At 37.0% G+C, this 12,996-nt stretch overlaps 1 protein-coding gene across 2 annotated transcripts in view; it reads right to left on the minus strand.

The window, feature by feature from the left end:
* Positions 1-351: 351 nt before the first annotated feature.
* LRRC7 (leucine rich repeat containing 7) overlaps positions 352-12,996 on the minus strand; it is a 391,349-nt gene continuing 378,704 nt past the window's right edge. For both annotated transcript variants that reach the window (XM_040627144.1, XM_008690729.2), the window contains one exon: positions 352-459. In XM_040627144.1, the coding sequence (XP_040483078.1) occupies positions 352-459 (108 nt within the window). The remainder of the gene's footprint in view (positions 460-12,996) is intronic.

Genomic DNA, 12,996 nt, shown 5'->3' on the forward strand with positions numbered 1-12,996 from the left:
TGATGGAGAGCAGAATTCGTAAAGAGCTTGAATGTGCTTCCGTGCTCCGAAATTATATGAAATCCACTTCGAGAAGAAACTTATTTGATTAAAAAAACAAAACAAAAACAAAAACAAAACTGCACCAATGCACAGCCAGAGGCTGACAATTAAAACTAATACAGAACCACATGAACATCATATTTATATAGTTAACATCTTTAAGGATGATCAGTGCTAACATATAGTATTAGACATTTGGCACTAATGTTTGCCATTGGTCCAGCAATTGGCAAAATTTGTTTCTATGTATAAATTTATTTTTGAACATTAGGTCTGGCTAGACGTATCTTCACTATTTATAAAAAATATTTAGACAGTAAGCTCACGTTGAATAACTAGGTCTACTGTGTTCTGGAAACTCTTCAGTAGTAATACAGCTTTTTCATGTTCCATATGTACAAAACTATGTCCATTTGCCTGTAAACACAGAAATAAAACAGGGAAATCAATGCAAGATACTTGTTTGTCACCTCACCACTGTTTCTAACCATAAGATTCAAGGGAATATTGAGCAACCAAAAGCTACCAGTTTTTAAAATTCACAACAGAATTGTAACTATGGAAACAACTAATTAATTTCACCCAGCTTTGATTCAGTTTATTAATTCAACGAATATTTAACAAGCATCTAGTATTTCCTATCTAAGACTGTCCTAGCCACTGTATGAATCAGAGATATCCTGGTGAATAACAGATAGATACATTTGAAATATGGTAGCTGTTCTGTGGTTGTTCTTTTGATTTGTTTTGTTTTTGCAGGTACTTAGTTGAGATGTTTTGGAAGTGTCCACAGGACCATTGCTTACTTGCTATATAATTACTGAAAGAATAATCCCATCAGCAAGGTCAAATATTTCACTCTTGGCACACACGACTGCACACTTATAGTCTTATTAGATCTTACTTTCACTCACTGAAAAGTTCTTAGTTTATACATTTTTTGTATTTTTTTATGTTCTTTTTTTTAAAGATTTTATGTATTTATTTGGGGGAGAGTGAGAGACAAGGAGAGAGAGGAAACATGAGCAAGGGGAGGGGCAGAGGAAGAAGCAAGCTCCCTGCTGTGCAGGGAGCTCAATGCAGGACTCGATCCCAGGACCCTGGCATCACGACCTGAGCCAAAGGCAGATGCTTAACTGACTGAGCCACCCAGGCGCCCCTACATTTTTATATTAAAGAAACCATTTTTACTTCCCCTTGCTAAATGCAAGTATATTCATTATTTATACCCGTGGTTCTCAATGGCATCCAATATACCTAAGAGATCTATTCCTCTGAGGTAAAGCACAATGATATTAGTAATAGTGAAAATGCCTGCCATCTTCTAGTTAAGAATCATCAGTCTATGTATTCAAAATCCATTTTAAACATAATTGCCTAAGGTTACAATTTTGGGATTCGCCTTGTTATTATTTGACATTTCACATGCTTCTCTGTTGTGAGTGCTCATTTTTTCTACAGTAAATTAGAGATTCTCTTGATTGGAATAATTTTTACTATTAATATAAAAAGAAGTGGATCCCATAAACCTTCACTGTCATTAAGGCCCAAAGAAAACATAACTCTCCTGAAACTTGGTAGGAATAATTCTTGGAACTCTAATGACTAACAATTATGTAACCGTCTCCTTGCATCTGGGACTCACTTGATGCGGAAGAGCCGGCCAAATTGACTACTTGGCAAAGGACAGATAATCGAGCCGGTTAATCAGCTGCTGTTTTCAGTTTTCAATTGACTGATACTAATTTTGGGAACCCAGTGCCTTTGTTGTTTTACTTTTTGAATGCTTTCTTAAAATATGATTAATATTTCAAATAACCACTCAAGACATGTCACTGCCTTTGGCTTTTTAAAATTTAAAACAGCAGATCACAGTACTGTATAGCCTTTGTAACATTGATGAAAGTCATCTTACACATTATATTTTATCACTAGTTTGTTGAAATTGGTTGGCTAATGATACAATAAAAAAAGAAGGTCCTAAAATATTGTATTTCTTAAACCATAGTACATCTAACAAGGAACATACTAGGACACAGAAATGTAAATCCATGAAAGCCCATATAACTGTAAGTATAAATTGGTTTTGAATTGAAGAATCTCCTTCTCTCTCTCGCCCTCCCTCCTCCTCTCTCTCCATATATATCTATATTCTTTAATATATATAATAACATTTAATTAATGGAAATGCCTATCAAAGTTGGCATTGGGTGTTTGAGTGGCAGGAAACAGTAGTTGGGTAGAACTTTGGGTTTGTTCCACAGCCCAAATTTCTTGCTTAAGTTGTAGCTGAAACCAGACAATTGGGTTCCATGTGATGTTATTTCTGGTCAGATGATGATGTGGGATAGAGAACACAGCATATGGTACATTCTTCTTTTGATTCTCAATCTGTATCCGACATTAGGAAAATAGCAAACTTGGGTGAAATGTATGCTTTTTCCACTGTATTTTTGAGGAATATACTAACTACCTTAATGTCTTCAATTTGTTCAAAGGACATACTTGAATTGTGAATTAAATTTAACTTTATTTATTTATATTTACTTACTTATTTTAAGTAAGTTTGATGCCCAGTGTGGGGCTGGAACTCACAACCCTGAGATCAAGAGTTGCATGCTCTTCTGACTGAGCCAGCCAGGTGCTCCTAAATTTAACTTTAATAATGGAGTTCTTGAATGTCCTTAATAATAACTTTGCAACTGCTCTGATTTCTCTATCAGAAGACTCAAAATCTAGAATTGTAATGAACACACAACCCACCAAGAATTTTCAGGGAATTGTTTGAAATTTCAGTATCTTAGTGTTTTAGGGAAAAGGAATGCTCTAGGGTTTGGAGGCCATGAATGGTATATTGTCCATCATTAGACCTCACCATTCCTGGTTTTAGGAACTGCCAAATATCAATTATCAAAATAATATCAATCTTAAGAGCATAAATGGCACAGAACCCAGAGAGCAAATTAATCATAACTGTTAATTTTGAATGATACTTTTATCAAAAGGTCTTCAAAAAAGGGTGTTCCATTTCCACCTTTTCTTTCATTTTTTTAATAAAAAATGTCTGTTATGTATTAACTGTGCCCAAGGCATTGTGCGTGGCACTGGGGATAGGAGTAAGAAAGAGATGAGACAGGGAAGGCTCCCATCAAAGAGGTGACCATCCAGAAGGGGTAATTTAGCCATGGACATAATTAATGTAGAAAATGCCTTACCTGTCGTAGGCACTCAACAATTGCTGAATTGAATTAACATCAGAGGGGATAAATAAAGTTCTAGGGTAGCTCAGTGGAAGGAAAAGGGAAGATGGAAAATTTTCAGGGAATCTATTTTCTCTGAAGTAAATAAGAAGAGTTTCTCCCGTACTCACACCTGGTGAGTTTCCCCTGTACTCACACCTGGCAAGAGTGTGATTAGCGAAGGGCCACAATCCTTGTCTTGCTCAAGCCTGCAGTCTCCTCCAGCCCTAGACGTGTGAACAGTTGGCTATTTCAAGTAAATTCTTCAATGATCCATGTAGGGGAAAGAGTTTTAAGATGACCTAGGTATGCAATCATTGTTGTGAGAATTTAAAAATATCAGTGAACTTAGACCCTAGGCTTTAGCAGAGGAAACAACCATAAAAATAAGCTAATGCGGGGGGCTTGATAGGAGAGGGGGTTAGTTTATAGATTCTTTTCTTCAAAACGAAGAGGGATAGCCCAATATGTGAAATATTGAAACAGAACTTTTCTGAAGTGATAGAAAGAGGTAATAAGAAAGTGAGAGAATGAGAGAGCAAGCATGATCTAGGCTAACCCTGTTATTTAGTAAGTGAAAGAGGTACACCGCAGAGAGGCCCCGCTACCAGACTGAGGCCACACATCCAGGGCTGAATGATCCAATACCATAATATTCATTCTTATTATTTCTCTCAATACTTCACTGAAATAATATGACCATGATTGCTTCCATTGATCTGAACTGACATTTCACTGATTATGATAAAATAATGAACATGTTCCCCTTAAAACTGTTTTGCTCTGCTGCCTCCTGACATAATTTGTTCTTTACAGTGCTTTCAAAACCTTAATTCTCATTCAGATTCCTATCAAGATTAACTTAAGTCATTCCAAAAATACTGGTAGAAATAACATTTAGTCCTAAATTAGCATCTCCAGAAATGCTGAACCTCTCATTCTTATTATAGTGTTAACTCTGGCTTAATTGGGTTCTTGTAGCCATATGCGAGCTTTTCTCTCTCAGAAGTGGAAAGACTAAGTCAGGCTATCCGCTAGGACAGTGCCAGGAAACTTGAGAGGAAAGGGATTAAAAAAGGAGAAAACTTTTCGGGTAGAATCTATAAATTTGGCATTTAGTTGAACCAGGATAGAAGAAACAGACAAGAATCAGATTGTGACACCACTAACGGAAAATGGCAACGAAGGAATAGCTGAGTTAGGAAGACAAGGGGGTTTGAGGCCATGGCAATGCATGCAAGGGAAATGTTGATCATATATTTAGAGACAAGAGACGAGTTCAGGAAGGAGGTCAGGGTGGCAGCATTAGCGACGGAGGTTAGGTTTTACTGCCATTTGGTGTTCACCGCATGGAATACTGAGAGATTTATCAGAAAATAAATTTAAAAGGGAGCATTGTGAAAGAAGGGAAATCTAACTAGGAGAGCAGGATGAGGTTGCAGCTTGGGACATGTAGAGCAAAGCTGAAAGATAGTGTTTGCTGTTGCCTTGGGCGTCTAGGAAAATCTGTCTGAAGTAAGGGAGGGGAAGGTGAAGCAGAGCCTAAGCCTTCCTGCAGGAGGATGGCAGACAGCTGGCTCGAGCTCAGTGGCAGAACTGAAGAACAGGGATCCTCACGGGACCGAAGCACGGAGGGGAGAGAACAGGACATCAGGGCTCCTGGGAGATCCCGGCAGAAGGATAACTGGGAAGAGTCGTCAGGAAGGGGATCAAGGTACTGTGCTCACAAAAGTATCAGGAAATCCAGGAGAATCAAATCTTTTCCAAAGGCCCCAATGAACCCTAGCATTCTGCAGCAAAGAGGAAAAAAGCAGGGAAAAGGCATAGCCAGCTGAAGTCTGGCCTTGTGTCTGGGTCTGTTTCCAATAAAACAGTCTTCAAGATGTTCCAAACCACCATCTGAGCTCTCATTCAAGGCTAGAAAGATCCCCCTTATAAACTAGCTTTTAATATCCCTTTACACCATCAGCTTTTAGTTTCATGCTTTGTAAGTGACAAACGAGAGTTATACGGTTGGAAACTCAAGTGCAGAGCTGATTTCCCCAGAAGGAGATATGCAGGCTGATAATGTAGATCAAATAAACATTGGGACTCTACCTGTAATTTTAGTCCCCAGAAATATTCTGGATCTAAAAACCAGAGCTTTTGGAAACCTCAAGAGGCCTATTTAAAATGCCACAACTAGGGACTGCCTAGGAATGTCTTCAAAACAGCAGGAGAACTCTGAAAGATCAGAAAGCACATTATCTTAGAAAGTTTTTTAAAGATTAAATGGGTTAATGTATGTCAAGTGTTTAGGCCTGGCACACTCTAAACCAATCAAATGCTACCCACTACCATTAATATTACTTCACTATTACTTTTTTGAATTTTCATTAAGTCACAAGAATAGAAAGACAAAATGTCAGAGCAAGGGACTTTCTTTTTCTTGTTTAGTTAAGCCTATTTTTTTTTTTTATTTTTAAGATGCAAATGTGAGGATTGGAGATAGCACATGAGATAGCCAGGCTAACAGAGCTAGTGAATAGGTGGGAATTTATGGTACAGTAGTCAACTCAGTAACTTGAAATAATTCATTTCATTGGATATTGTGAGGTTGTTAATGAATGTTTCAGGGTCATTAAATAAAGTCAATTTTTAACATGAATTGAGCCATTTCTTGACATGGAACATTGGGTTAGGCCTGATGCAGGTGGAAACAATGACAGAAGGGGTCGGAAGGGGTGTTTGAATGAAAGGATAGAGAATCTCAGTTTGAGAGAACCTTCTCCTTCCACTGTTAGGACCGACGAGCTAAGGGAATTTATATTGTTAAAATGAATTTGGCTATCTGGCTAACATCTTGGGCAGTTCAGACAAGAAGTCAGAAAATTATGTTACTTTGTTTGTGTAGGGCTTTTCCAATTAAATGAATATGAGAAGAATCGTAGTATTTCAGCTAGCAATGTTTTGTGGTTGTCTTATGTGTGTGAATAGAAAAAGAGCTGAGGAAGTAAAGGCCACTACTAGGCAGTGTTGATTGATTGCAGGGTATAAATCCAACGATGCTTGGAAAAGTAAATGCAGGCGCGCCTGGGTGACTCAGTTAAGTGTCTGCCTTCGGCTCGGGTCGTGATCCCAGGGTCCTGGGATTGAACCCCGAGTCAGGCTCCCTGTTCAATGGGGAGTCTGCTTCTCCCTCTCCCTCTGTCCCTGCTCGCATGCTCTCTCTCTCTCAAATAAATAAATAAATAAATAAATAAAATCTTTAAAAAATAAAAAAAAGTAAATACATATAATCTACATTTGTGCATTTGATATTTTAAATATATGAATATTATAAGTGCAAAAGATGATTTGAAGAATCAATGCTAAATTAAAGAAATTTTAAAATACATCGTCAAAGTTGGTCACACACATGTTTTATGTAAACACAGTTTATTATAATAAATGTGCACTTCAGAGGAAATAGCAATTTAATGAAAAATTAGAAATAAATGAAATGGCTTATCAAGTTAAAATGAAGTTAAGAAGAAAAAAATTCAGGACAGAAAAGATATTCTGAAAATTTTGTGCTTTGAGAATATATAATTAATGGGTTTCTGGCTTTAGCTGATTTGAAAGTCTAAAGGAACATTTTACTGGATAATCTTGAAATTGTTTCTAGAAGATATCCTGCCTTTTTAAAATTCCACTTGATATCGGTGCCATAAAATGTTTTTTAATTGTCCCTTTGCATGATTTAGACATGGAAAGATGGAGGGTTAATGAAAATCATATTCACAATTACAACAAAAAGTACAGCTTTGCAATTATGGCTCATCAATGTACTGTAAAGCCTACTTGGTTTCAGGATTTCATCCTTTTGTTCCTTGCAAGATTTACCTTGGATTTCCTTCTGGTAAATGTTTTGTTAAATGGAGAAATTACAGATGTTTATACTACAGAACTTCTCCAGAGCATGCTGTAATTCTCCCAGGAATTTTCTTGTATCCTTATTATTCAAAGTTCTAAATTTAAAAACTAGTTGCTAAGAAGGCTTGGGCACAAGGTTGGTGGTATTATCCAATAAGAAGGACAGAATGGCTCTTTCAGAATCCAAAAAAGAGATGGGATGAGGGACTCAGGTGTGTGATTTTTGGTTGACTGAAATTCACCCTCAGGGACAAACATAAGGGCCGTACAGATGTATTTTGTACACTGGATATACATTAGTACGTTAACATCTTTGAAAGCCTATAGCTCTTGGAATGAGGGAAAGCTAAAAAATACAGCAACCATATTAGAGCTACAAGGGCAAGCCTTCATGGTGTTTGATCCCGACAGCCAGACATTATGAGGAACAGTGGGAATCTTAAATAATCATAATTATGTTTCACATTAGCTACCTGGAATTCAGAGTTTTAATCTGGCAGAGTACTCTCGTTAAATAGTGGCATTTATTTGGAGCTGAATACACTGCATAATCAATATAACATTGACTTTATGCCAAGTCATTTGAAAAATTTTCCTTTCTATCAAAAATCTGAACTACAGATCTTAAATTCGTGGAAAGTTCCCATGAAAAATTTACATTGCACTTTTTTTTTTTTAAGATTTTATTTATTTATTTGACAGGATAGAGACAGCCAGTGAGAGAGGGAACACAAGCAGGAGGAGTGGGAGAGGAAGAAGCAGGCTCCCAGCGGAGGAGCCTGATGTGGGGCTCGATCCCATAACGCCAGGATCATGCCCTGAGCCTGAGCGAAGGCAGACGCTTAACCACTGTGCCACCCAGGTGCCCCTACATTGCACTTTTTAAACGTGAGAAAGTTTGAAGTCTTAATGGCTTTTACTGCAGTATTAAAAAAAATCTTCATAGAATTAAACATAGATAAGAATTTCTCTTCTTTTTTTTTTTTTAAAGATTTTATTTATTTATTCGACAGAGACAGCCAGCGAGAGAGGGAACACAAGCAGGGGGAGTGGGAGAGGAAGAAGCAGGCTCATAGCGGAGGAGCCTGATGTGGGGCTCAATCCCATAACGCTGGGATCACACCCTGAGCCGAAGGCAGACGCTTAACCGCTGTGCCAACCAGGCACCCTGAGAATTTCTCTTCTATCTTAAGTGCACACATGTATTGCAGCTTGAATGTTTCATGAATTCTGGCTCATAAAAGACATGGCAAGCTAGAAGAGACTCAACTAAAGACTTTGTCAATTATCTGTTTAGAAATTTGGGCATGGAATTGATAGTAAGTAGTAATCCTGAAGACATTTACTTATTTATCTGCTCTGATTTTAGAATGCCTGTTTTCTTCTTATCAAATATGGTGAATGAACATCTCTAACAAATGAATTCCATACCTTGGTTTGCAAAGCAACTCCCTGACAAGCTATACTTTATATCTTTTAAAAGAAATAGAAAGTGAAAATGAACAGAACTGCAAAATTAATCTCTCATTTTCAGGGGGCTCGTGCAGCCACATTGGTCTCTGTTGGGTAGAGCACTTGCTCTTAAAAGAAGACAGACTGGAAGTTAATTTTATTAAATGTTGAAAATGTTCTTTCCTCTCTTCCTCTTTCATTTTCTGCTCAGGTAATTTTGGGCATGCCTGCTTCCTGGGCTAGGTTATGTAAAGCCATTCTCTATTACACTGTTCACATTGCTTGGCATAATACTTCCTACACAGTAGGCACTTAATACATGTTTTCCAAATATATAAATAGTAAATGTGATGAATATGATGCTATCAGTAAAATTGGTTCCAGTAAAGTCAGTATTGTATAATGGAAGAAGCTCTAATGAGTCATTTAGGCTCTGTCAACAGTAGATACCTTGTTGCATGATATAAATGAGACCATACAGGTGATTAATTGTTACTTTTATTTCAGCCAAATTATGGAAGTTAGAGCCAGTCTAATGAACTTAACTTGTTTTTATTGGTTTGCCTGTTTTAGTTATTCTGTATACTATTACTGTTTTCATTTGCAATATATATTTACTCAATCTTTTATTAGTTCACTGCACTGAATTTCATAAATTGAATAAGATATGCAGTGAAACTCTGGCAGATAAAACCATACACATTTTTAAAAATTATTTTTTGTTGTCTTCTAATCAAATTGTATTAAAAATCTTATTCTTCAAATGTATTATATCATTAAAAGCAATAATTTCTCTGAACATTAAGAATCATGTGATTCCTGACCCCTTCCTCCCACCCTTCCCCCAAACTCTCTGATGTTTTTGATTTTCAACCACCAAGTAAGATCAACTAAAGAAAAGCTTAACTCATTTGACCTTGTTGGGAAATGCTTAGCGAAATTTCCAAATAGCTTACGTCTATTTTTTTAAGGGTCCCATACTTCATTGTAACCATAATGAAAATTTCTCACTCTACTTTTTGTGGCCTTTTTGGGAGAAATTTTTAAAAATTCAGAGACATGAATATACTCTAACACTTTCCAAATGACTCATGATGATAATTATGAACATGAACACTGTGGGATAAAGCTGTGGGCACAGTTAGATGCTTCTATAAGAAACATTTCCCAAAGCGTGTTCTGTGGAGGTAGTTAATTGATGTTGTTAGTAAAGAGGGCTTGTATGGTTAAATATGTTGGGACATATAAGTCTGTAAGATTTCTCAGGTTCTGAAATGCTCAATACATTGTGAAATCCTGAAACAAGGGATAAAATCTGAGGTAGCTCTGAAACTTCTTTGACTAAGGAACTCTTTTCAAAAAAAGATATCGTAAGGGACACTATTGGGAAACACTACATAGTTTAAACTGAATGACTCTGCTGTACTCTTCGAATTTTGTTTCTATGTTTTAAAGGAAGTTTCTCTCTCTTCTCAGGCAATGAAACTGTCAGCTATACTCCTTGCTTCTGGCAATGTGCCTGGATTCAAGAGGCTTTCCCCTTGGTGGTCTTGAAAGCTAGGTAAAAGATTCCAAGTATGAAATAAAGTCTTTCTTATGAATAAATGCATGAAATTTAGTGCATGGACTTTTGACATTAATTACAGCTTCTCAGAAGCATTTTGCTTTGAGGTTGTTGAAGAAATAAGCTTTAGCTAAGTAAGATAATGACTGTTAGCAGCTAAGCACACCTACTTGCCATTCAAAGAAGTGGAAAGCTTCTATTCACACAAGGAAGGCTTGATCCCGGGTCAAATACTGAGACATCATTGTGTACCTTACGCAGTAGATACAGGCATCTGCGGCCATGTCATTTAGACCTTTGGGAAATCTAAACTTTCTTCTCGCATTCTGAGCCTTGAAAACTCTATCTTAGCACCTCCTCCCCACCTTCATCCCCATTCCAAGCCCCCTGCAGGTTTCAGTGCTCCAGCTCAGGGCAAAACCTTAAAATCCTAGGGTTTTCTTTTTTTTATGCCTGCAATCTCCCTCTCCAGTGTTCTCTCTTTGGACTGCACACACACTCATTCTGACAGGAGCCTCTCACCTCTGCTCCTGAACACTGCTGCCAGGCAGCCCACAGCTTGTCCTCCTGCTGCTCATCCTCCTTTCGCCTCTCTGTTAAGCCTGGAGTAACTCCTGCTCCATCAAGGGTAAACTCTCTTGATAAGGCTCTCTGAGCCAAACAACCTACCGGCAGTGGACTGAAATCTCATAGACTTATTCATTCAGAGTGGGTTCTTGATCTGTCTATATGAATTGTAGAATCAAGGTTTTCTAAGACTAGAAAAAAGGGGGAAGTACCTGATTTGCTTGAATTATTGTACCTTTTGATTATTCTATTTTTGTATTTTAGAGAGAGAGCCATCGACCAGGAATGTATTTTGGAAAACACTTAAAATTATGGTATGGTAGAAGAGACTATGAAATGATCTTCAATTCGGTATCATATTAGTATACCTTGTATGAGAAAACTCTGTTTTGATAACTGGTAAAACCTGGGTGTCATCAACAAGTATCTATATGCCATTTATTTTCTCTTCTCCTGTCAAAGTTAGGCTCCTGTCTGGAGAACAGGGTGGGCAGGTAAATGAAGAGGATAGGGTTTGACGACAGTGATATTACAGAATATATACTTATAAATATAATATGTAATATAATGTGTAATATCCTTACAAATGAGTGTTAGGCTATAACTGTGAACCATGTTAACTATCAAGTACAATATATTCTTTTTTTCCAGTCTATTCATCTTTTCAACAGTAACTATAATTAATAGATTTTCTATATTTTAATATATTTTGAATTTAAAATGTATAATAAATTAGATTGAAATTTTTAACTGGAAAGAACATTAGAAAAAAGAAACTATGGTGTTAAACCAATGAAATTACTACTTGAAAAATGGTCAAAATTGGCAAATTCGTATGGTTCAATCTAATAACATTTTTTTTATGATGCATGTGCTTACACCTGTTCTCTCTCACAGCGGTAAGATTTGACTTTGTGGAGGAGGGTGAAGCTGGGAGGGACCAGTTCTCCCAGCATGGCGACTGGCTCCTCCTCCACAGGGTCTTCAAGCAACATGACTCACTAAACACAGTAGGTCATTTGAATATGTTTCATTAATTATAGTGTATTTATTTTGGGAAAATGAGCAGTAAAATGACAGAAACATCATGTGAATATGTTTTAATTCAGATCACCTCTGATGCACACCTCTTTATGTAATTCCAGTAACATGTTCATGATTCCGTAACAGAGTAAGAAGAGAGTAGTGGGTAAAAAGAGTTACAGACAAAGAAAGAGAAAGCTCTTCTCTAATAAATTTGGGGCCTGGGGGAAATTTGGGAAATGCATATCTTTTTCGCTATTTAGTGTCTCTTTTGCTATTTGCTGTTGGGTTAGATCAACCCCAGTAACTGCCATCACTTAGGGGGCTCATTCATTGTTTTTGTTGTTGTTGTTTATTTCTTTGTTCCTTTTACCTTGATTTTCTAGGCTGTTACACTGTCATCAAGGCTTGTAAACAAATTTGCTCCAGTGAGGACATATTTTAATGATCTTCTAAATGAGAGGTAACTCATTTTTTCCAGTGGTCTTTAAACAAAGAGCCAATAGTGTTATAGACGAAAATATAATTTGCCCTCTTAGCGTCTGACCCTCGCAATGATTTCAGTTTAGAATTAGCCATTCTTCTCTCTTTCAGAGAGTATAATTGGCCACTTGTGCTTTTTAACTAGTATGAGTGAAACTGTAAATATAGTAATTTATTTGATTACAGACTATGTGCATTTATCTTTTGCTGAAAATGGACTTTGATTTTATTGTATTAGATACAAATGAGTTCCAGAGCAAAAATAAAATGTTACATCTTTCATAGTCATTTGTGGAGCGAAGAGCCAACCCAGGGGCAGCCCTCCTGCAGATTTGTGGCTTTTAACAGACTGGGTTTACAATTCCTTCCTATTTCTTGCATTAGGAATTGATTCCTTGGTGCACTTTGCTGTTGCTGTATACCTCTGAGGGACTAGAAAGACCCAATCCTCATGTCTCCTCATATAATCCTTCTAGAACGGACAGTCAGAAAAGACTATTCTAACCCTGCAACTAGACACTAACTGAATTCTCATTTCCCTTCTGCAGGATATCTATATTCATCTATACTGATTATCTATCTATCTATCTATCTATCTATCATCTATCAATCATCTATCACCTGTCTATAGATATATGGATATATAACATTTTAACATACAGCATAACATATGTATATATATATGTGTGTGTGTGTGTGTGTGTGTGTGTGTGTGTGTGTTTATGTGTATGG

This window comes from Ursus maritimus, unplaced genomic scaffold (genome assembly GCF_017311325.1).
Source record: "Ursus maritimus isolate PB19 unplaced genomic scaffold, ASM1731132v1 scaffold_12, whole genome shotgun sequence".
NCBI lineage: Eukaryota > Metazoa > Chordata > Mammalia > Carnivora > Ursidae > Ursus > Ursus maritimus.